At 38.0% G+C, this 24,344-nt stretch overlaps 1 protein-coding gene across 1 annotated transcript in view; it reads left to right on the plus strand.

Annotated features, from left to right (window-relative positions):
* Positions 1 to 6,515: 6,515 nt before the first annotated feature.
* Positions 6,516 to 24,344, plus strand: part of MYH8 (myosin heavy chain 8) — a 29,020-nt gene continuing 11,191 nt past the window's right edge. Inside the window, exons 1-20 of the mRNA XM_057714004.1 lie at positions 6,516 to 6,725; positions 7,443 to 7,586; positions 7,672 to 7,828; positions 10,348 to 10,375; positions 10,476 to 10,584; positions 10,667 to 10,759; positions 10,894 to 10,957; positions 11,626 to 11,724; positions 11,816 to 11,919; positions 12,076 to 12,214; positions 13,319 to 13,437; positions 13,515 to 13,664; positions 14,765 to 14,935; positions 15,930 to 16,239; positions 16,348 to 16,415; positions 17,806 to 17,893; positions 17,979 to 18,096; positions 18,456 to 18,579; positions 18,678 to 18,814; positions 20,321 to 20,576. Of these exons, the coding sequence (XP_057569987.1) occupies positions 6,516 to 6,725; positions 7,443 to 7,586; positions 7,672 to 7,828; positions 10,348 to 10,375; positions 10,476 to 10,584; positions 10,667 to 10,759; positions 10,894 to 10,957; positions 11,626 to 11,724; positions 11,816 to 11,919; positions 12,076 to 12,214; positions 13,319 to 13,437; positions 13,515 to 13,664; positions 14,765 to 14,935; positions 15,930 to 16,239; positions 16,348 to 16,415; positions 17,806 to 17,893; positions 17,979 to 18,096; positions 18,456 to 18,579; positions 18,678 to 18,814; positions 20,321 to 20,576 (2,688 nt within the window). The remainder of the gene's footprint in view (positions 6,726 to 7,442; positions 7,587 to 7,671; positions 7,829 to 10,347; positions 10,376 to 10,475; positions 10,585 to 10,666; positions 10,760 to 10,893; positions 10,958 to 11,625; positions 11,725 to 11,815; positions 11,920 to 12,075; positions 12,215 to 13,318; positions 13,438 to 13,514; positions 13,665 to 14,764; positions 14,936 to 15,929; positions 16,240 to 16,347; positions 16,416 to 17,805; positions 17,894 to 17,978; positions 18,097 to 18,455; positions 18,580 to 18,677; positions 18,815 to 20,320; positions 20,577 to 24,344) is intronic.

The raw sequence follows: 24,344 nt of genomic DNA on the forward strand, positions 1-24,344 counted from the left end.
AAGGATAGTCTTTCAACAGATGGTACGAAAACAACTGGATATCTATACCTAAAAGACCTAGACCCTTACTTCACTCCACAAAAATTAGCTTGAAATGGTACAGAAACCTAAATGCAACAGCTATTAATATAAAATACTTACAAAAGAACATATAAGAAAAATGTCTGTGACTCTGAATTAGGAAATATTTGTAAGATATGACACTAAAAGCATAATCTATAAAAAAAATTGATAAATTGGACTTCATCAAAATTTAAAACTTTTGCTCTTCAAAAGGCACCATTAAGAACATGAAACGACAAGCCACAGGCTAAAAGAAAATATTTGTTAATCACATATCTGACAAAGGACTTATATCAAAACCTACATGTATGTATGTATGTATGTATGTATGTATAAAGACCTCTAATAAGTAAATAAGAAAATGATCCAATTTTTTTTAAATGGGCTAAAGATCTGGATAGGCTCTTCACCTAAAGAAAAATATGAATGGCAAATGAGCACATGAAAAGTAATCAAAATCATTATTCATTGAGGAAATATAAATTAAAACCACAGTAAGATACCACTTACACTCACTAGGATGGCTATAACCAAAAAAGAACAATGCAAGTGTAGATGAGAATGTAAAAAAACTGGAAACCTCACATTATTGGTGGAAATGTAAACTGGTACAGCCACTGTGGGAAAGAATTTGGCAGTTTCTTAAAAAGTTAGTCATAAACAAGCTAGCAACTTAACTGCTAGTTATCTACCCAAGAAAAATGAAAACAAATGTCCACACAATGACTTCTATGGAATACTATCAACATTATTAGGCATAGTAGCCAAAACTAGTAATAATTCAAATATTCATCAACTTGAATGCGTAAAGAAAGCATGGCACATCTATACAATAGACTACTACTTTGCAACAAAATGAATGAACTACTGATACATGCAACAACATGGATGACCTCAAAAAGCATGCGAAGGGAGAGAAGCCAGACACAAAAGACTACATGCTGTAGGATTCCATTTATATGAAACTTCTAGAAAAGGCAAAACTATAGAGACAGAAAGCATAGCAGTTGTTGCCTGGAGTCTGGGCATGTGAATCACTGTAAATGGGCACAGGGACCTTTTCCAGTTGGTGAAAGTGTTACAAAACTGGACTGTGGTTATGGCTGCACAGCTGCATGAATTTATTAACACTCATTGAACTACATACTTAAAATGGATGACTTTTAAGGTATATAAAATTCTACCTGAATAAAGCTGTTAAGAAGAAGAAGAGGAGGAGGAGGAGGAGGAAGAGGAAGAACAACAACTGACCCATGTACAAAGCCACAAAAGAAGTATCAACTATTTCTATAACAAGATATCACAGACATGACAGTCACTATTCATCTTGCAAAACGTAAATAAAATTTAAAACTACGGAAAAAACTGGGAACAATCCCAAATTTTGTCTATAGTAGAATGAGTAAATAAATTATATTACCACACAATGTAATACTGTACAGTAATGAAAATAAAATACACTTACATGTAAATTCATGGGGAAAAGTCTCACAATAATGTTGGGCAAAAGCAGCAAGATACTAAAGAATAAAGTTGTCCTCATATGAAGTTTAAAAACAGATAAAAGTGTATATGCATGGGGCGGGGTCGAGGAAAATGTACACGCCCTGTTTATGGGTGCACAGAGAATGAACCATAAAGAAAAGCAGAGAAACTATTACCACAAAGTAAAAATCACAGTTATCTTTAGGAGAGGGAAATAAGAGTTATAATGAGGAGGATCAAGAGAGGCTTATGGAGTGCTGATAATCTGATCTGGATGCTATCTGAATTGTTTTATTACTTTCATGCACAAACACATGAGGTCCCTCATTCCTATTGGACCTACTAGAAAATACACTGCATACACACACACACACGCTAAAAAGAACTAGCAGCTGAAAGAGAATCCGCCCCCCAGAGCCCAAATTATACATCTGGGAATTAAAAAAAAAAAAGAACACAGATAATTTGGGAGTTGAAATGGAAATAGAAACTTTAAAATAATTATAACTGAAGGACAATCATACAAGGGTACTACATAACAACCCATGGGATTTAGCCAAAGTAATAACCAAAGAAAAATTTATAACCATAAATAAACATGCAAAATCATAAGAAAGAATGAAAATAAATGAAGCAAGCTTTCAGTTCAAGATGCTAAAGACTAATAAATTAAACCTAAAGAAATAAGCAATAAGATTAGAAGCAGAAAATAATAAAATAGGAAAAAAAGCTTATTTGGTAAGTCTAAATTAAAAAGACCAACACAAAAGACAAAAATTTGGCAAATATGATTTGAAATAAAAAAAGAACAAAATTAAAATGTTAAAAAATAAAAAGGAATAGATGACTACACAGGAGTTTTTAACTATAAAAAGATATGCACAAAAAAAATTCTAAAAACTCACATGAAATGAGCAATTTTCTAGGAATATATAAATTCTCCAAATGGGCAAAAAAAAAAAAAAAAAAAGGTAGAAACTGTGAACAGACTAATTAATAGTCATGAAAAACCTTAAATTAGAGTGAAAGATTTCTCCTCCAAAGAGGCTGCAGGCAAAGAGTTCCATGAAGGAAGTGTTCCAAGCCCTCATGGAACAGATTATTCACAACCTAAACACACTGTTGAAGAAAATAGAAACAAATGTGAAGCACTCATTTTACACAACTAGTGTGATCCTATATTAAAACTAGAAAAGGAGAGCACAAGAAAAGACAACTATGGCCTAGTCCCATATGAACTCAGATGCAGAAATTCCACATTAAAAAAAAAAAAGTGTAAACTTAAACCAACAGGAAATTAAACAATATTACATCAATAGGTTTTATTTCATGAATTCTAGAATAGTAAAAGTGAGGAAATCTAACACAATTCACTACATTAACCAGTGAGAGAAGAAAAAAAATATAATTTCAATAGATGCAGAAAAAAACTGATAAAATCCAATGCATTTTTTCGATATAATTCACATACTATAAAATTCACCATCTGAATGAACAATTCAGTGGTTTCAGTAGAGTCACAAAGTTATGCAACTATAACCACTACCTACTTCCAAAACATTTCCATCACCTCAAAAAGAAACCCTATTAGCAGTCACTCCCCAATCTCTCCTCTCCAGACCATGTCTGGCAACCTCTAATCTGCTTTTTGTCTCTGTGGATTTGCCTGTTCTTGGTATTCAAGTATGAACACATTGCATCCAGCTTCTTTTACTTAGCACAGTGTTTTCAAGGTTCATCCATGATGTAACATGTATCAGAATTCATTCCTTTTTATGGCTGAATAATATTCCGCTGTGTGGATATACCACATTTTATTTATCCACTTGTCTGTTGATGGACATGTGGGTTGTCTCTACTTCTAGCTATTATGGATAATGCTCTTATGAACATTTATGTGCAAGCTTTCTTAAGCATATGTTTTCAATTCTGTTGGCCCTATATCTAGGAATGAAACAGTTTAATTCACATTTATGATTAAAGTTATTAGAAAACCAGATATAAAATACACATCGAATATCATATTTGATGAAACATTAGATGCAATCCAACTAATTTTAGTCCAATCTACAAGGCTTTAATTTTTCATATAATTAGAACAGAAGTGGTTACACAAAAGCACGTCTATCAAAACTCATAGAAATGAAGTTCTGCATCCTGTCTATGGTAGTGGTTATAAGAAAGAGTGCACATGCAAAAACTCATAGAACTATAAAACAAGTGAATTTTATTGTAAATTAAAAATTTTTTTTAAATAGCAGCAAAAAATTCTCATGTAACTGTCACCTAAAGAGAGTGAAATTCTGCTATATATAAATTATACCTCAATATCCCTAGCCATTAAAAAAAGAAAAGATTCTAATTTTAAAAGAATGATCATAATATAATTTATTTAAAGAATAAGGGTGTAAATTTTATTAGTGGTATGAAAATTACCTATAATTTTTAAAGCAGGTTGTAAGACATATATGTACTATATATGTGTGTATAGTATGATCCCACTTATACATCTATATCTTATTTTATCTCTGCATATTGGGATTATAGACATTTTTTCTCTTTGATTATCTGTATCTTTTCCTACAATGAAAACATATTATTTTGTAACAAATAATAATTTTCTTCAATGTTGGGTGGATGGGCACTGACCCAACAGTAGAGACTCAGTATAGAATCTCCTCTCACCTTGGCACTGCTGCCCAAGCTCAGACTTCAAGGACGAGCCTTGGCAGTGACCCAAGGGAGTGAAGGAGGTAGGGGTTCCTATGGTAACAAAGAAGGAAAAGTGGTTAGGGCCCTGAAAGCAATGTGTTGCTGAGTATGTGATCACTAGGTTACCACAGGCATGTGTGAGAGAGTTTGCCAAAACGAATATAGCTCTCAGGAACTTACTTTGAGGCCCCACCAGGCACTGTCAAAAATTACCTTCCCAGCACACTAGAAAGCATTCTCTGCCGGCAGACTGGTCCCTGTCAAATTATTTATAGGAGATTGGTTCACATACTTGAAATGGTATGAATACTTCTAATTATAACCAAACATGACAAATGTCAGTACAAATGATTCTAAGGGTTCATGCTGCCAAGCGTCTTGCCCTAACAAAGAGGAGGTAGCTGCAGCATCAGCACATTGGCTCATATATAAGCACGACGGAGCGCTCCTGCTTCATCTCCACCAAGAACCCAGAGGTAAGTGATGGGGGCCTTAGGACCTGAGGGACTCTGGGGAGCAGAAACAGCTTACCCCATCTCTGAGCAGGAAACTGTTTCTCCCAACTTTGACTTTATTTTCACACAGCCAAGCTTTAGACCAGGGAAATTTTAATCCCATAATTAAAACTTCAGAGCTTCACTAATAAGAAACTTGTTGTTTTATAGTGTTCGACACTTCTGAACCTTCACCTTCATCTGGAATCCAGAGGTAAGACTCTGCTTTATTCATTTATTGATGACAGAAGGGATTTAGTCTAATGAAGCTGGGGACAGCTCTTCACTATACACCATTTCCATATCTTTGCAGCTATGTAAATAGATTGTGCTTCCAAATGTCTGCTTATAAATGCTGGGAAAAAATCTTTCCAGAATGTCTTATTCTCAGAGACCACCCTCATCTGAGTTCCAGGATTAAAGGACCATTTAGGAAAGAATGAATTTTGACAGTGAGTTCTCAGCTACACTTAGAACTACGCAGGGGTAATGGACTAGTCCATGCCAACCTTCCTCTACTGACAAGCACTGAATGCTTACACATTTTACCAACATTTTTTAAATACCCAGAAAAATTCTTAATCTAAAAATGTAAACAAAAACAAACATCTTGTTAAAACCACAGTGTTTTAGCTACTTTTTCATGATTCACGGTAGTTTTTACAAAGACTTATTATTGTTTGTTTAAAAAATCACAAGTATTATGCCCACAGAGTGCTAAATATTACACCTAATTTAGAAGAGATCCTGGCCCGTCCCCCAGGTAACTGCCTGAAAGTAAAAGAAAGACCGAACCAAAGTAACATGCCAACGCTGAGGGACATGTCTATCAACTGAGGACAATGGCTCACGTGCATGTGATGAACTCTTAAATTTTTGTCTCTTTTCTCTTTCTGGATGGAAAGAAAAGAAGCCTGTGGAATTTATGTGGGATGAAGAACCTTCTTCATGCTGAAGCTCTCATTTCTCTGTGGTTAGATCTGTTAACTGACAGTTGAAATCTCTCATGGCAAAAGGAGAAAGTTAAGAGATTTTGGAATTAAGGCAATGCTAAGTCTCTTGGTAATAAGCCAAATGCTAAAAAAAAAAAAAGAAAAAAAAACCTAGAGTGATAAAAATTTATTATGAGGTTTTTTTTAATGACCCACCAAGAGATATAATACCAAATATTAACATAAAGTAGATGTTAAAAATAATTATTTGGCTAATAAGAGAAAAAATGGCCACCTAAAAGGCAAAGATGTTTTTGATAGCTTGGAAAATATAAACCTTCATTTGCATAAGACAAACTTTCCCTCCTAACTCTATGATTGTCCTAGCAAATGGAAGATGCAAACATTATGCAGAAGGAAAAGTGGGGATTAAAGAATGACAGTTGCTATAAAACAATCCATCAACAGCAGTCTTAGCTATAGATACTGTTACAGTTTAGAGATTAAAACATGCAAGGATTCCATTCTCACTTGGTTGTAGGCACCCTAGCCCTGAAGATCAAGATATGCCATCTGGGAAGGAAATTTTCAAAGCCCCAAAAATGAAGCTTCAAATTGCAGTCTCATTCCAAACCAGCCCCGTGCTAGGCCTACTGTGTGAGAACACTGGTCAACAGCATCCTGGAAGGATATTACAGCACAGGCAGGCGATGGAGCCTCAACATTTCTTTCATTTCAAATCCTAGCTCACATGTATAACTTCCGGTTTCTATTTCTCCTCTCCCCATTTTTTCACCAAGGCAAAATTCTCTCTAAATAAACTGCAGCCATGAGTGCGAGTTCAGACGCTGAGATGGCTGTTTTTGGCGAAGCTGCTCCCTACCTTCGAAAATCGGAAAAGGAGCGGATTGAAGCCCAAAACAAGCCCTTCGATGCTAAAACATCAGTCTTTGTGGCAGAGCCCAAGGAATCCTATGTGAAGAGCATCATACAAAGCAAGGAAGGAGGGAAAGTAACTGTAAAGACAGAACGTGGAGCAGTAAGTAAAAACATAAGGAGAAAATACTCCCCGTTTTATTTCTCCACCTCCTCACTTCAAGTTGAAGCCTTCCTTGCTCAGAATCTCTAAGCCTATTGCCAATACAGACACCCTTCCAGTCCGTTAACAGACATGAGATCTGGAAGGTAAAAGAAATTTGCAGCAGTAACCTCATTTCTCCCTTTCCCAACTACTCAAAGGACTTCAAAGCCACTCGGCTTGGCCTCCAGCATTTCCCTTCAATTCCTCACTTCCCAGTCGAAATCCCCAAACTTGGGAGAAATAAAAACTAGCTTCTCCTATCAAAAGAATTACTATCTATTTAGATAAATAATTATTAATATCCCCATTACTTCCCCCCAAATTGAAGTTTCTTGTAATAAATGACCCAAAAAAAATGAAAAATTAAACCCATTAAAGTAAAATATAAACTGATATATAAACCTGGGACAGGGAAATGTGGGAGGAAAAAAGTATTTTTTTAAAGAGTAGTACGTATTCTAGCTCATCAGAGGAAACACATTTTCTTACTATCAAACTCTTAGATGAATATATTTTCATGCCTTTATTTAAAGGACACTGAATGATATAATGGAAATATATAATTATCCATATATGATATAACTGTCCACAATTATAGTCTTATAACCAAAGCAAATAAACATAAATCCTACCTCCGACCATTAACACAACCTTGTCTCCTACTTTACTTGCCAGACACTAACTGTCAGAGAAGACCAAGTCTTCCCCATGAACCCTCCCAAATATGACAAGATCGAGGACATGGCCATGATGACCCACCTGCACGAGCCAGGAGTGCTGTACAACCTCAAGGAGCGCTATGCAGCCTGGATGATCTACGTGAGCACCCTTCAACATCTCTTTATTCCACCTATCTCTCCGAGTAAAAACAAATCCCACATGTTGAATATTCTGATTTTCTCAGACCTACTCGGGCCTCTTCTGTGTCACCGTCAACCCCTACAAGTGGCTGCCGGTGTACAACCCCGAGGTGGTAGCTGCCTACCGGGGCAAAAAGCGCCAAGAAGCCCCGCCCCACATCTTCTCCATCTCTGACAATGCCTATCAGTTCATGCTGACTGGTGAGTGAGTGATGTATCTATTTACAGAAATGTGGAAATAGAATTTTTAACAAACAAGCAGACTGTGGGCTTTGATTACAATAATACTTTGCAGCCATACAGGGCTTCCTGTTTTTAGGAAACTTTCAGAGCTGCAATGTCACATATTCTCTCCAGCAGCCATTCTACAGGTGAGTAAAGTGACGCTGAGTCCACTGACCTGCCCATGCTAAGCCAGCTCGTAGCCAGAAGCCTCACTGAAATAATTAGTAGACCTTTGTAAACATATTTGTTGCTTTCTCATACTTTTTACTTTCTGCTTTGGACAGAAAAAAAAAGTTCAAGTAGATTTTTTAAAAATATCCACATCCACAGCAATCAAGGAAAAAACTGCATATATTTAAAGTGTACAGTTTGATATTTTTTTTCTTATTAGTAATGTATATATGGCAATCCCAATCTCCCAGTTCATTCCCCCCTTATCCCCCCCTGCCCCGCCCCACTGCTTTCCCCACTTGGTGTGCATATGTTTGTTTTCTACATCTGTGTCTCCATTTCTGCCTTACAAACCGGTTGATTTGTACCATTTTTCTATAGTGAATTGTTTATCTTTAATAGACACAGCTAATATCACCAGGCTTTGCTGTACAACATGAGTAAAGAAAGAGCTATGACTTTCCTCCCAAAGATTTTGAAGCATTTTCCTATAAGACTAGACGAAAATAAAAATCCCTCTTTGAAAATATTTTTTTAAGATTTTTTTTTATGTGGTCCATTTTTTTTTGAGTCTTTATTGAATTTGTTACAATATTGCTTTTGTTTTATGTTTTGGTTTTTTGGCCATGAGGCATATGGGATCTTAGCTCCCTGACCAGAGAGCAAACCAGCACCCCCTGCATTGGTAGGCAAAGTTTTAACCACTGGACCACCAGGGAAGTCCCGAAAATATTTTTTAAAAATTATATCAAAGTCTATTATTCCTGTCTTATCGAGCATAACCAAATGGCTTTAATACGAATTGTAGGCCCAAATACAGCATGAAAACCTTTTATCGGCACACACCAAATGTGTTGCCTTTGGAAATATTCTAAATTCCTGAGTTTCCTGTTGTTCCATGAGATATCAGAAACTGGAGAAGACTTTGTTCCTTTTTGTTTTTTTGTTTGTTTTTGTATTTTTTCCTTTTTGTTTTTTTGATTGTTTTCTTGCACTGCTTTTAAATTGTCTTTTAAAGGAGAAGAGAGAAGAGAAAGGGATAAAATAGGAATCTTCCATTACAAACTGGCCAGCACTTCTACAAGGATTTCATGCCAGTAAATTGTTCTTTGGTTGTCAACAGAAGCTAGCTACCTTCCAGAAATTATCCAAATGTGGGCTCATTCTAGAGGCTTTAACACTCAGCAGTTGCATTTACATTACTATGTACACCACCAGCCCTACAGAGGTCCCCACTCCCCCAAGTTTTGGAGCTGCTCCAAATTCAAGATTACTTATATCCACACATGATTTTTGTATAAAAGCACGCAAACTGTGGCATTTGACCAGGTTAGAGACTAGAACATTGTTTTCTTATATATGCTTCCACTAGATGTGATATGATCTTTCATGATTTTTCTTCTGTTGGAAACAGAAATCAATCTGAATATGTTCCAAAATTTGTCTCTACTTCCCTGAATAGAGCTTTAAAGTTCTCTAAAGTCTATCTATATCCACATCTAAATATGTCTCTGAATAGTTTTTTTAGACTTGAGAATGCTCTAAAATCTATAATCTTTCAGTACAGAATTAAAGATTTAACAAATTAGAAAACTGGCATAAATCCAACATATCAGTCATAAAACTTGTGACAATTTTTATTTTTGTTACTTAGAAATGTGTGTAAAATAAAAAAGGAAAATAAAAGTAAATGAACACCAACATTTACAATTCCAGATCCCTTCGTTTTTTAGTATCACCAGCAGTCAAACTAATAACAAGAACCAGGAGGAGGCCAGGCAGCAAAAACATACGTAAACTGGAAGTCAAACAGATCTAAGTATCTTGACAAGCTATGTAACCATTAGGAAAGTCACTTATTTCTCTCTGGTTTTTTTCTTCATCTGTTAAATGAAACTTCAGGATTGTATGATTCTTACTAAAGTAGTTACAGATGAAACTATATGATACCTGGAATTTTCTTTAAAATAACCGAGTGAGTTTAGGATGGGAGTATAGATTATATAAAACTGACCAAAAAATAACTGTTGAAACTGTATGGTAGGTACATAGGAACTCTTTACATTATATGTTTGAAATTTCCCATAAGTTTTCAAATTAATAACATTTTTAAAAGAAACAGATGATTCTTTGCCTCTCATTTTCACAAATTTTACTCTAAGAGGCAAGTAGTATCTGGGAGCTACACACAAAACCAAGATCACAGGCAACATCTTCAAAATGTTAAAGAGAATAAACTGTGTTTAATCTGAACAGAGTCAATAATCTTCATATTAAATGTGTACTATTTTTAAAAACTGATGGTCTTTATTTCTTTTTCATAGATCGTGAGAACCAGTCCATCCTGATTACGTACGTGAATTTTTTCTTCTTCTCTGGTTTGTGGTGATTGTCTTAGATGTCGACAATGTGAGCTGTAGTTCTGATCTCTTGCCTGGCTTCTTTTTGACAGTGGAGAATCTGGGGCAGGAAAGACTGTGAACACGAAGCGTGTCATCCAGTACTTTGCAACAATTGCAGTTACTGGAGAGAAGAAGAAGGACGAAACTGGCAAAATGCAGGTGGGGCTGACTGGCGTGTCAGAATCAAGACCGACAGGGTGCTCAGGAAGCCCCAGATGTGAGTCTGCTCTTGCCTTTGCAGGGGACTCTGGAAGATCAAATCATCAGTGCCAACCCTCTGCTGGAGGCCTTTGGCAACGCCAAGACCGTGAGGAATGACAACTCCTCTCGCTTTGTGAGTCTCTGGGTCATAGAAGGGTTTTCTCAGGCCTTAAATGCCCCAAAAGGCATGTCTCAGTCATCATTTCAATCTCTTCTTACTCATGCATTTCCAGTTTTGTGTATAACATCGTCTTCTTCACTTGCAAGGGTAAATTCATCAGGATCCACTTTGGTACCACGGGGAAACTGGCTTCTGCTGATATTGAAACATGTGAGTAACAGGACCATTGAAAATCAAACAGAGAAACAAGTGATGTCATTTGCAGGGATATTTTGCAACACTTGTTGAGCGCTGAGCCTGCTGGCAGTGTTGCCCATGAGCTAATGCCAGACTCATCCATAATCGCTGTGCTCTGTTTACCTCAGTCTCAGACTGATGGCTCTGTAACACATTCTGGAACTCCTCCCTCAGAAGCAACTATGACATTTTTTCCAGGACAAACAGTAGGACTACTTATGGGCTCCTATGAGTTATCTATAGGTTTACAATACATTTCTGTGATTTGCTCTTGAGCTTGAGCTTGAGCTTTGGTAGGTGTTTCCAAGGTAGCCCCTCACCAAAGAATCTAAGGTGATCTGAGGAAGGCAGGAATATTAAGGATCATTTATAATACAGAGGTTGCAGGTCATCCATACGAAAAGTTGATTTTTACTACAGCATGCATACTTTACCCTCTGCTCTCAGATGGTGGGAACCTTGGGTAATTGCCATATGTATTTGGAATTCTTACATGCAGTACCAAGAAGATCAATGTCAAGTTGAAATCTCAATGGAGCCTAATGTAATGTCCTCAATTTTAGCCAGATACTGTGGTTCATTTAATATCTCAGCAGCATTATTTTTTTTCTAATTCAGTGTCTATTTCTCTCTCTTTCCAGATCTTCTAGAAAAGTCTAGAGTTACTTTCCAGCTAAAGGCAGAAAGAAGCTACCATATTTTTTATCAGATCACTTCCAATAAGAAGCCAGATCTGATTGGTAAGAATGAGCTTAAATTCACAGACAAAAGTTCATATTTCTGTTAACAACTTCTAATGTAAAACACCCACCCTGAATTCCATGTACCCAGAAATGCTCCTGATCACCACCAACCCATATGATTACGCCTTCGTCAGTCAAGGGGAGATCACAGTCCCTAGTATTGATGACCAAGAAGAGCTGATGGCCACTGATGTAAGACACACACTCACTTTTTAAAAAATCTATTATGTATGGGAATGACAATAGCAATCGCGCTGTAAGCATGGTTACCTTAGAATAGCGTGTAAATTCTCCACAACATGTTAGTCTCTTCTGCCCTAACCTTTGTCCTGTCATTTCTCCTGGCAGAGTGCCATTGACATCCTGGGCTTTACTCCCGAGGAGAAAGTGTCCATCTACAAGCTCACTGGGGCTGTGATGCATTATGGGAACATGAAATTCAAGCAAAAGCAGCGTGAGGAGCAAGCAGAGCCAGATGGCACTGAAGGTACCAAATGAACCTCCATCTGGGTTTAAATTAGAGGATACAGCAAGAAAAAAAAAAAGGTTATTCTAAACTCATGTCTTCTTTGTAGCTGGACTTCTGAAGGGCATATACACATTTATACACATAGCATGCTTTCATCACCCCCCTTTCCCTCCTCGCATCTCCATGTCTCCATCATTTCTACGCAGCCCAAATGAGTTAAAATGAACCCTAATAGCCACTTGTAAGGATATATCTAAAAAGCACAACCTGGGGCCAGATCAGTAGAGGAGAATGAGACGGAACCGTGTGCTTGCTTTGCCTTAGCAACGGTGAGAAGGTATACAGGATAACTTGGCATATTGGTCTATTTCAGCCCCAGCAGGTAAACCTAGGGGAGGGATACAGGGTCTGCCCAAACACAGAGCTGGGGGTGGAGGACATCTCTGCACGTGTGTGTGTGCTGTCTACATGTAAATCTGCAGACAATCTACACAGCAAGTAAGATAAAAAAGAAACTGAGAAAGAAAAATCATATACTCTATGTATGGAAGGAACATGGAACTTAGAGGATCTACCACGGAAGCTAAAGTTATCTGCTCCTTTGAAGCCTTTCCTGACCACTCTAGCTCAACATTCTGTCTCTCTCATTTACATCACAGTCACTGACAAAACTTTAGAAGGGGACTCTGTAGAGACCATGCACTGAAATTTAATCCCCACATTTTCAGATAAAGAAAGTAATTCATTGAGGTTAAACTGGGAGGAGCAAAATTGAGATAAGATGCATTTATCTTACCTTCCACCCACACCTACTGTGTCTTAAGAGCGGGGACTCTGGCTTTTGTCTTATATAAAGTATTTCCATAAACACTGGATGAATGCTTATTGTTGTTAGATTTCTCAAAAGTTGTTTGCAACAAATCACCAAAGGCCAGTGTAACCAACTGACCATTTATTAGAAAGTACATGCTCTAATGTACAGAGAGCGCCTCACCTGATCTTCTATAGAATTATTTAAAGCTTTTTATTTAAATAATAACAAAAATGGATGGAGGAAAATGGAAAGACTACCTTAAAGAAGTATTTGCCATTAAAAACATTTCTTGAATTGTGTCTCTGCAGTTGCTGACAAGGCTGCCTATCTCCAGAGTTTGAACTCTGCTGACCTGCTCAAAGCCCTCTGCTACCCCAGGGTCAAGGTTGGCAATGAGTACGTCACCAAAGGCCAGACCGTGCAGCAGGTAAGTGCACAACCTCAATGAATCACACACATCCCAGGTCTTTAATAGCGCCAACAAACATTAATTTGTCCTCGAAGGTGTACAATGCGGTGGGTGCCCTGGCCAAAGCCGTCTACGAGAAGATGTTCCTGTGGATGGTCGCCCGCATCAACCAGCAGCTGGACACCAAGCAGCCCAGGCAGTACTTCATTGGCGTCTTGGACATCGCTGGCTTTGAGATCTTCGATGTGAGTTTATCTTCATATTAATAAAAGGTGGGAGAAAGGCAATTTGGGTTTTGATACACTGGGTATTACTATTCATTTACATTTGTAGTGTCTACACTGGTTTCTCCAACAAGGCATTTAGAACAAAATGGCTAGGAGGTGACTGGATAATAATAGTAGTAATAATAATAGCTAACATTTATCAAGAAATCTATTTCTGGCACTCTACTAAGCACTTCAAAATGTTACCTTATTTAATCTTCACAACAACCTATGAAGGAGTAACTAATATTACACTTCTAATTACATGTGGAGAAACAGATGCAAGAAAATCGAAACACTTGCTAAAGATCCTCCAGCCATGTAAGGCAAAGCTATGATAGGAACCTGGATATGCAGTGTTTGGTCCATACATAAGGCACCTCCCAGGGAGGAGAAAGGGCCTGAAGGTAGAAGCATGGTGACAGATTCATCTTGACACATGCCACTCCCCCTCTGCGGCATCAGCTTTTTCATCCAAACAATGAGGGTGTCAATTATTATAACGACTCCATCAGATCAACTTCTATACCACATCAGGTCACCACTTTCACAGACCTGCCAATGAGGATTTACCAAATGTTTGATATGAATAGAAGAGCAATTAGCCTAATAACTTCACTCTGCACATCAACTAAAGGTCTTCAGAAAAGCTTTCCTTAATAATGTGATGCCAAAAGTGAAGATGTGAATTTGACTGAATTAGAGAATGGGGATAGTAAAAGAAGTGAGGCTTTGCAGCTAATTACTGTCACCCTTAAATCTGAACCATAACTCATAGAATCTTGGTTGTACTTTTTATGCACATTATTACCCATGAAATCTTAGAGGTGGAAGGAGGTAGATTCTACCAGAACTCTTGCTGTGTGATTGACAGCTGTGCCTTTAAATAATGCCCAGAAATCATGAAAAACGTTCATGTCAAAAATGATCATTTTTCCCCTGGGATTTCTGAAGAAACAACAATCAGTTAAAATTTTATTTCATTACTGTATTCCACGTATTTTCAATACAAGGTTTTTCAGTAACAAATTCCACTGCTATAAAAATCTATTTAACGTCAGAAATTTGGTTTTGTGCAGTTCAACAGCCTGGAGCAGCTGTGCATCAACTTCACCAACGAGAAACTGCAACAGTTTTTCAACCACCACATGTTTGTGCTGGAGCAGGAGGAGTACAAGAAGGAAGGCATCGAGTGGACATTCATAGACTTCGGGATGGACCTGGCAGCCTGCATTGAGCTCATCGAGAAGGTCTGTTTGACCACTAAGGGAAACCCAAACTGTAAGGATAACTTCCCCAAGTGTCATAAGCCGCTCCAGAAAGTATTACTCTAATCTTAAACAGACTGATATCAGAACAAGTTAGAAAATTTCTTTAGAAATGACTTTCCCTTTTACATAAGAAGAATCAGAGAGTATTTAGTTTCATTTTATCCTAACTAGTTCTGTTCTAACTGACTCAGATCCAATTTTAAAGAAGCATCTCTATTGAAATGGTCTGCTTCAGTAGAAGAACTACCTCATTTGTTCTAAGTCTATCTCCATTATGATCCAAGATGTCAGCAATAGAAATATTCTAAATCAAAATCAATGCACAGGTAACACAGCTTGGGCTTATATCAGAGGTAATCTGTTTGGAACTCAAGAAGTCAAATTGCTATGCTTCTTCATAATCTATCTTTAAGGAGATTAAATGCACAAAATGTCTTAAATAAGGTTTGGGTTATTTATACCATTAAATTATTGCATATAAACATTATTCTAAGTCAGTAAGTCCTTTTTATAGAAAAATAAAACTTTGACAATAGATTAATTCACCAAACAGGAAAATGTGATAAACAGAGAACATTTTAAAAAATTTTTTTAATTAATTTATTTTATTTTTTATTTATTGGCTGCATTGGGTCTTCGCTGCTGCGCGTGGGCTTTCTGTAGTTGCAGATAGCGGGGGCTACCAAATACAGAACATTTTAATAAGTCAGTCCCACTTATGCAGTGTTGACCTTTGGAGTTTGTATCCAGCTGTTCTTTTAATTGAAAATAATGCTATGGATTGAATGTGAGGAAGAATGGTGGAAAAGTCACTCTAGTGATAACAAAATGACTTCTTTGAGCTATGACCCTGGTTTACTTTATAAATGTATTTAATTAGGAGTGCTCATAATTTGATCAAATGACAGCCACTATGTCTATATCTTTTGAGACAAGATAGGTTTGATACCAATGTCTACTTTTCTGAATTCAGCCACTAGGCATCTTCTCCATCCTAGAAGAGGAGTGCATGTTCCCCAAGGCCACAGACACCTCCTTCAAGAACAAGCTGTATGACCAGCACCTGGGCAAGTCTGCCAACTTCCAGAAGCCCAAAGTGGTCAAGGGCAGGGCCGAGGCCCACTTCTCGCTGATTCACTACGCGGGCACCGTGGACTACAACATTGCTGGCTGGCTGGACAAGAACAAGGACCCCCTGAATGACACTGTGGTTGGACTGTACCAGAAATCTGCAATGAAGACTCTGGCTGGTCTCTTTTCCACATATGCCAGTGCTGAAGCCGGTACTTCCTCTGCCCCTGATCTAAATTAACCTATTCCCACAAAATGTTCACACCCCATTCCAGCCTCTTGAATTCTACTTTCATTGATAGGTTTTCTTTTCACCTTAGACAGCGGCGCAAAGAAAGGTGCTAAGAAGAAGGGCTCTTCTTTCCAGACTGTGTCAGCCCTTTTCAGGGTAAAGTACAAATTTAATTTGAAAAATCTATTCAGTTTCTATGACTTGTCATAATTATAGGATTTAGAATAAATTAGGAGAGAATGGAATGTTAATAGGAATTACTTCAAATATTCCTTCTCATCAGGGTATAGCCAAAGACACACCCTTTAGGACATCCTTCCACCAAAACACATCTTTGTCCTATGAGGTGGATTTAATTTTTTGTAATGGCTGAAAATTATCTAAAGCCAAACCTAGTGATTTATATGGATAATTAAGACAGAAAAATATCTCTTAAGAATAAAATAACAGTAATAATAACATTACTACAAATAATATGATTCTCTTGGATGGCTTAAAAACTGGCTTTTCTAAAGGGGAAGGTATGGAGCACCTGGTCTAATGGCTGCTTTGTCAGGATTTCTATGGCTAAGTCTTGTTCCTTTTAAAGCTAAAATGCAGATAACAACATATGACCTAAACAAGAAAACAGCCCTGTTCTTTTTTTCTCACTACTGATTTGCATTATTTCACCAAATATGCTCTTATTTCATCAACTTATCCTTGTACATATTTTCAAGGGTAGAAACTCACATTAATTTCCTAATGGTTAACTAAGGCAGGGAAAACAAAGCAACTCTGCCTTGTCAATGAATATACCTAAGAAATACTGAGAAATATCTATATGTTAGTTTTCTATGGTTGAGTAAAACACCACTGTCTGTCATAATCAGTTACTCTATTTTGGAATAACTCTCCACATATGCTTCAGATTGTGAATTCCTCTCAGGTACCCAAGATCCACTCACACAAGGTCATACAGTCACATGCGACTATATGAGTATAGTCATACATGATTTTAGACTCTTCAAAAAACAAAACAAAACAAAAAACAAGAGGTTACAGGTCCCAGGGAATAATAAACTCAAGGAAAGAATGGCAAACACTGGGACAGTGGCTAACCTAGGTTACCACTATAAACTACTACTGTGAAAATTATTAGCACCGAGAGAGGTGAAAAAGCTTTAGAGGTAATCTCAACTATTTTCAGATGAGGCCCAGAGGAAGAAAAGGGATTTATAGAGTCAAGCAGCTCATTAGTGGCAAAGCAAGACTGCTGTCTTTTGTCTTCTGATTTCCGTAAGATTCTGTGCATCAAGGCTACTAAATTTGCAGTTTGTTTACAGGATAGATCCTAGGTGTCATAAATGAATACCATGGAGAGCTGCATGTCTCCCCAGCACTTTGGCCTTTCAGTTATTTGGCAGGTTACAACTCTTGAGACCCTCAAAACACAGAGCAACTGAAACCTCATAGGCTTATACCTAATAGTTAAGAAAGAAAAGAAAAAAAAAAGGCAAGCTGAAATAGAACTTTCTCATCAAGTCCTTTTTACCTGGTTTTCTAGGAAAATTTAAATAAACTGATGACCAATCTGAGGAGCACACACCCTCACTTCGTACGGTGTATCATTCCCAATGAAACCAAAACTCCAGGTAAGATCTAAGAGCGTGAAACAATCAAGCAGGCACAAGTTTGAAAATTCAGTGCCCAGTAGTAAGTACTCTGATATATTCTCAGGAGCCATGGAGCACGAGCTGGTCCTGCACCAGCTGCGGTGTAACGGCGTGCTGGAGGGCATCCGCATCTGCAGGAAGGGCTTCCCCAGCAGGATCTTATACGGGGATTTTAAACAAAGGCCAGTCTCCCTCTGTCGTGTTTCACTGAATACTATGACTAATCATTTTCATTGTTGTCCTCTGTTCATTGTATTTTACATATCCTACTTAGTAAATATTATGAAATTAAGTCAAATAATATAGTCTTCTGGTGGTAGAACAGAATACAGGCTAGAGAAAAGTGGCATTTCTTAAAAACAGGAAGACAGCATGAATTAGCTCGTGGAAAAATCACACAGTTTTACTATCTGAACCTAAAGGACAGTTGGATTTTCTACTTTTGCTTTTTCTCTTTTCACTGATGTTTCTTGTTGGTGTCATTTGATTTTCATATATGATCACACCTTCCTAATCATTCTTACTTTCTTGGACTGAACAGATACAAAGTTTTAAATGCAAGTGCTATTCCAGATGGACAGTTCATTGACAGCAAGAAGGCTTCTGAGAAACTGCTTGCCTCTATTGACATTGATCACACACAGTATAAATTTGGACATACAAAGGTATAGCTATTATTTACTTACACCTGATCCAAGCACCTTCTGCTGTATTCTGTACCTCCTGCAGTCTGGGGATGATTTGTAACTTTCCCTCTCTCCAGGTCTTCTTCAAAGCTGGCCTGCTGGGTCTTCTGGAAGAAATGAGAGATGAAAAGTTAGCCCAGATTATAACAAGAACTCAAGCCGTCTGTAGGGGATTCCTAATGAGGGTAGAATATCAGAAGATGTTGCAAAGGAGGTAACAACCATGCAGAGGATAAGGACTGTAAGGTCCCTCAAGGACTTTATGTCACTCTTCCTCATTCATTAACGCTTTCATTTTGCAGTGAATATGCATTTCTCACCCAGTTCCAAACTCACTCCTACAGCACATCAGCCTTTGCTTAACCCCTCACACCTGGATTCCCTTCAGAACATCTCTCCTCCCTCAACTTCTCCCTTTCATTCATCTCACATAAGCTGCAGGAATCATTTGCAGTGAGCACTACTTTCATCATGCCGTATCTCAGTGTACAGTTCCCCATGGTCTCCCATGTCAAATCCAAGTAGCCTGTGTGTCTGTCAAGGCCCCCCTCTATTCCCTACCTCATCTATCATTTCCCACTGTACAGCTTTTTCCAGGCAGGCTAAGCAATTTGCTTATTTCCTACTCTCATGTTTGCACAAGCCCTCCCCTCTCAGCTTAATTTATCTCTTCACCAATTCAAAACTTCCATTTTCCCTTCCTCTAATGAGCCTCACCTAAACCCATCCAGCCTGTACCCCTGCATTCCCTGTCCTTACAAGCATGTTTCCACGCACTTCGCTCATCTATGCTTATTCACTTCCGTGTTATAAGTGCTCCCAAGTCTTCTCCACGTGTCAGCATTATGGTTTACGTCATGATATCTGCCTTCTCACAGTTACAGTTCCTATAAATTAGACCTGTAGAAAGAGAATTTCCATTTTAACAAACTGGAAGAGGCAAACATGCTTCTACAAGGCAGTCAAACCTTGCCGGTCTACTGCTATAGTATGCAGAAGGGATATCTATTATTACTATTTTAAAATGTTATTTAAATAAAACAAAATTTGGAGCTCCATCCAAGCAAATGCCCTGCAGATATTAAAAATCTATCTGAGCCGGTAAGAATGAAGCATTTGAAAGGATGTGAGAAAAGCCAGTATATTATGTGAAGAAGCTAATAAAAAAGTTTATAGAGTAGGTAATTCAAGGGTGATTAAAATAAGAGGATAGGCTTCAAGGAAGACATGATAAATCATAAGTTCAATTTAGGTGGAGCAATTCAGAAAGCAAGCGATGCCCTTTCACAGTTCTCATCGGTGTGCCGATGGCCAAGTAGCACAATCAACTGACAACTGCCACACCCACTCCCAAATCACTAACACTGATTTCTCAGATGTTCTTAAAATGGTACATGTTGCTCATACAAAGTATTCCTCCTCTAAAGTCAGCTTCTACGCTAGTGTGACAGGGACTTGAGAACACAGAACTGTTCAGTATGAGCAGTGCACATTAGCAAAGTGGTCATACTGAGCACCACTCTAAGTGTGAGTGTGAAGGCGTGTGTGTGTGTGTGTGTGTGTGTGTGTGTGTATCACCTGCATACAAAATATACAGAATTTGACATATCATTTATGTGTTGTGGGATCATTAAAAGGAGAGTTTGTACGTAAAAAAATAATAATAACAATAACTGTCTCTAATGGATCAATCTACACTTATACTTCTCGGTTATTTCAGAGAAGCCCTTTTCTGCATCCAGTATAATGTACGTGCCTTCATGAATGTCAAGCACTGGCCCTGGATGAAACTCTTTTTCAAAATCAAGCCCCTCCTCAAGAGTGCGGAGACCGAGAAGGAGATGGCCACCATGAAGGAAGAGTTCCAGAAAACCAAAGATGAACTCGCCAAGTCAGAGGCAAAAAGAAAGGAACTGGAGGAAAAAATGGTGACTCTCTTGAAAGAGAAAAATGACCTGCAGCTCCAGGTTCAATCTGTGAGTACTCTGTGTGCTGAATTCACCATGTCATGCAAGTTTTTCTGGAATTCACATACACTTTGGATTTACAAATGGCCTTTTCTTGAAAAAGGAAATTTCCAGTTGCTCTTTTCAGTATTTGACTTAACTTTCAATATCCCTGTGAAGAAGTAAGGCACCAACTACTTCCAAATTGCAAATGGAAAATGGGAGATTGAAGAATTGACTTAACAATATCACAAACTTAACAGCCATGAAGGAAGCAGTTTAGAGGCAAAGCCCGCAAATCTCAGTCACTTTACTCACCTGCCTTGCCTGCTTCATCCCAGCCTTAAAAGTATAGCTCTGTTTCCTGAATTCAAGTGCATGAGATTGTAGTAGAACTCAAAAGGGACAGTTATTCTTATTTCTCTCTGTATCTCTTCCCCCAACCTCCAGGATTATCTCAATAAATTTATTTGCTGTAACTTGAACTGAACTACCAGGGTGGAAGGCAGAGCTAGTGACCTCTGTGAGTCTTCCTCTGACACAAATCCTGAGTTCTTAAGGCCTCTGTTTATTGGTTAAAGAAGTTGTAATTAGAGTGGGGGTAGGTTTGGCACCAACACTCTGACCAAATACAACCTCCTATTTCCTTGGTCCAACAAGCCCAACAATATCGTAAAGAAATCTGTAAAAAGGATAGTTTTCTTTAAAAATTTAAGCTATTTTCAACTTTTCCTTCTGATAAACTCACTTATATGAAGGTTACATTTTCCCAAAGCACAGTATCACAGCCTCTCCATTTTAACCTCTTTTCATTAGGTATTATCATTAGTCAGTGAGTAAATATTTACTAAGTGCATCACTATTAAAAATAAAAGCAAAAGGGGCTCCCTAGGTGGCGCAGTTAAGAATCCGCCTGCCAACGCAGGGTACACAGGTTCGATCCCTGCTCCAGGAAGATTCCCAGATGTCGTGGAACAACTAAGCCCATGTGCCACAACTACTGAGCCTGCGCTTTAGAGCCCGTGAGCCACAACTATTGAGCCCATGTGCTGCAACTACTGAAGCCCAAGCACCTAGAGCCCGAGCTCCGTAACAAGAGAAGCCATGGCAATGAGCCCGCGCACCAAAACAAAGAGTAGCCCCCACTCACAGCAACTAAAAAGAAAACCCGCGCACAGCAAAAAAGACCCAACACAGCCAATTAAATAAATAAATAAATAAATAAATAATTTATTAAAAAATAAATAAATAAAAGCAAAGGAACCCTGAGAAGTCCCAATTATCATCCATTTAAGCATTTTAAAAATGTAAGATATAAACAAACACTGAGAAGTTAAAGAAATTCCCCAGGCCAGAGTAATCTAATAAGTTAGTGGCTGAACTGATTTTTATGAGTCCTTCAGTCATTTATAAAGACCTTACTGAGTTATGTAGTTTCTGAAAATTACAAGTTCTTATATATATATTATAAAATTCATTTTGAGACTAAGGTAATTTTTTTTAATTATTTTTTTGGGGGTACACCAAGTTCAATCATCTGTTTTTATACACATATCCGCGTATTCCCTCCCTCCCTTGACTCCCCCCCACCTCGAGTCCCCCCCACCCTCCCCGCCCCAGTCCTCTAAGGCATCTTCCATCCTCGAGTTGGACTCCCTTTGTTATACAACAACTTCCCACTATCTATTTTACAGTTGGTAGTATACATATGTCTGTGCTACTCTCTCGCTTCGTCTCAGTTTCCCCTTCACCCCCCGCCCCCTCCCATACCTCGAGTTCTCCAGTCCATTCTCTGTATCTGCGTCCTTGTTCTTGTCACTGAGTTCATCAGTACCATTTTTAGATTCCGTATATGTGAGTTAGCATACAATATTTGTCCTTCTCTTTCTGACTTACTTCACTCTGTATGACAGATTGTAGTTCTATCCACCTCATTACATATAGCTCCATCTCATCCCTTTCTATAGCTGAGTAATATTCCATTGTATATATATGCCACATCTTCTGTATCCATTCATTTGTTGATGGGCATTTAGGTTGCTTCCATGTCCTGGCTATTGTAAATAGTGCTGCAGTAAACATTATGGTACAAGTTTCTTTTGGGATTATGGTTTTCTTTGGGTATATGCCCAGGAGTGGGATGACTGGATCATATGGTAGTTCTATTTGTAGTTTTTTAAGGAACCTCCAAATTGTTTTCCATAGTGGCTGTACCAACTTACATTCCCACCAACAGTGCAGGAGAGTTCCCTTTTCTCCACACCCTCTCCAACATTTGCTGTTTCCAGATTTTGTGATGATGGCCATTCTGATCGGTGTGAGGTGATACCTCATTGTGACTTTGACTTGCATTTCTCTGATGATTAGTGATGTTGAGCATCTTTTCATGTGTTTGTTGGCCATCTGTATGTCTTCTTTGGAGAAATGTCTATTTAGGTCTTCTGCCCATTTGTGGATTGGGTTATTTGCTTTTTTGGTATTAAGCTGCATGAGCTGCTTGTATATTTTGGAGGTTAATCCTTTGTCCGTTGTTTCATAGGCAATTATTTTTTCCCATTCTAAGGGTTGCCTTTTAGTCTTGTTTATGGTTTCTTTCGCTGTGCAAAAGCTTTTAAGTTTCATGAGGTCCCATTTGTTTATTGATTTTATTTCCATGATTCTAGGAGGTGGGTCAAAAAGGATCTTGCTTTGATGGATGTCATAGAGTGTTCTTCGTATGTTTTCCTCTAGGAGTTTTATAGTGTCTGGCCTTATATGTAGGTCTTTAATCCATTTGGAGTTTATTTTTGTGTATGGTGTTAGGAAGTGTTCTAATTTCATTCTTTTACATGTAGCTGTCCAATTTTCCCAGCACCACTTATTGAAGAGGCTGTCTTTTTTCCATTGTATACTCGTGCCTCCTTTGTCAAAGATAAGGTGCCCATATGTGTTTGGGCTTACTTCTGAGTTCTCTATTCTATTCCATTGATCTTCCTTTCTATTTTTGTGCCAGTACCATACTGTCTTGATCACTATGGCCTTGTAGTATAGTTTGAAGTCAGGAAGCCTGATTCCACCAACTCTATTTTTCCTTCTCAAGATTGCTTTGGCTATTCGGGGTCTTTTGCGTTTCCATACAAATCGTAAGATTTCTTGCTCTAGTTCTGTGAAAAATGCCATTGGTAATTTGATCGGGATTGCATTGAATCTGTGAATTGCTTTGGGCAGTACAGTCATTTTCACGATGTTGATTCTTCCAATCCAGGAACATGGTATGTCCTTCCATCTGTTTGTGTCATCTTTGATTTCTTTCATCAATGTCTTAAAGTTTTCTGCATACATATCTTTTGCCTCCTTAGGCAGGTTTATTCCTAGGTATTTTATTCTTTTTGTTGCAATGGTGAATGGGAGAGTTTCCTTAATTTCTCTTTCTGCTCTTCCGTTGTTAGTGTATAGGAATGCAAGAGATTTCTGTGCATTAATTTTGTGTCCTGCTACTTTACTGAACTCATCAATTAGTGCTAGCAGTTTTCTGGTAGCATCTTTAGGGTTTTCTATATATAATATCATGTCATCTGCAAAGAGTGACAATTTTACTTCTTCTTTTCCAATTTGGATTCCTTTTATTTCTTTTTCTTCTCTGATGGCTGTGGCTAAAACTTCCAAAACTATGTTGAATAATAGTGGTGAGAGTGGACACCCTTGTCTTGTTCCTGTTCTTAGAGGGAATTCTTCCAGTTTTTCCCCATTGAGAACAATGTTGGCTTTTGGTTTTTCATATATGGCTTTTATTATGTTGAGGTAATTTCCTTCTAGGCC

This window comes from Hippopotamus amphibius, chromosome 17 (assembly GCF_030028045.1).
Source record: "Hippopotamus amphibius kiboko isolate mHipAmp2 chromosome 17, mHipAmp2.hap2, whole genome shotgun sequence".
Taxonomy (NCBI): domain Eukaryota; kingdom Metazoa; phylum Chordata; class Mammalia; order Artiodactyla; family Hippopotamidae; genus Hippopotamus; species Hippopotamus amphibius.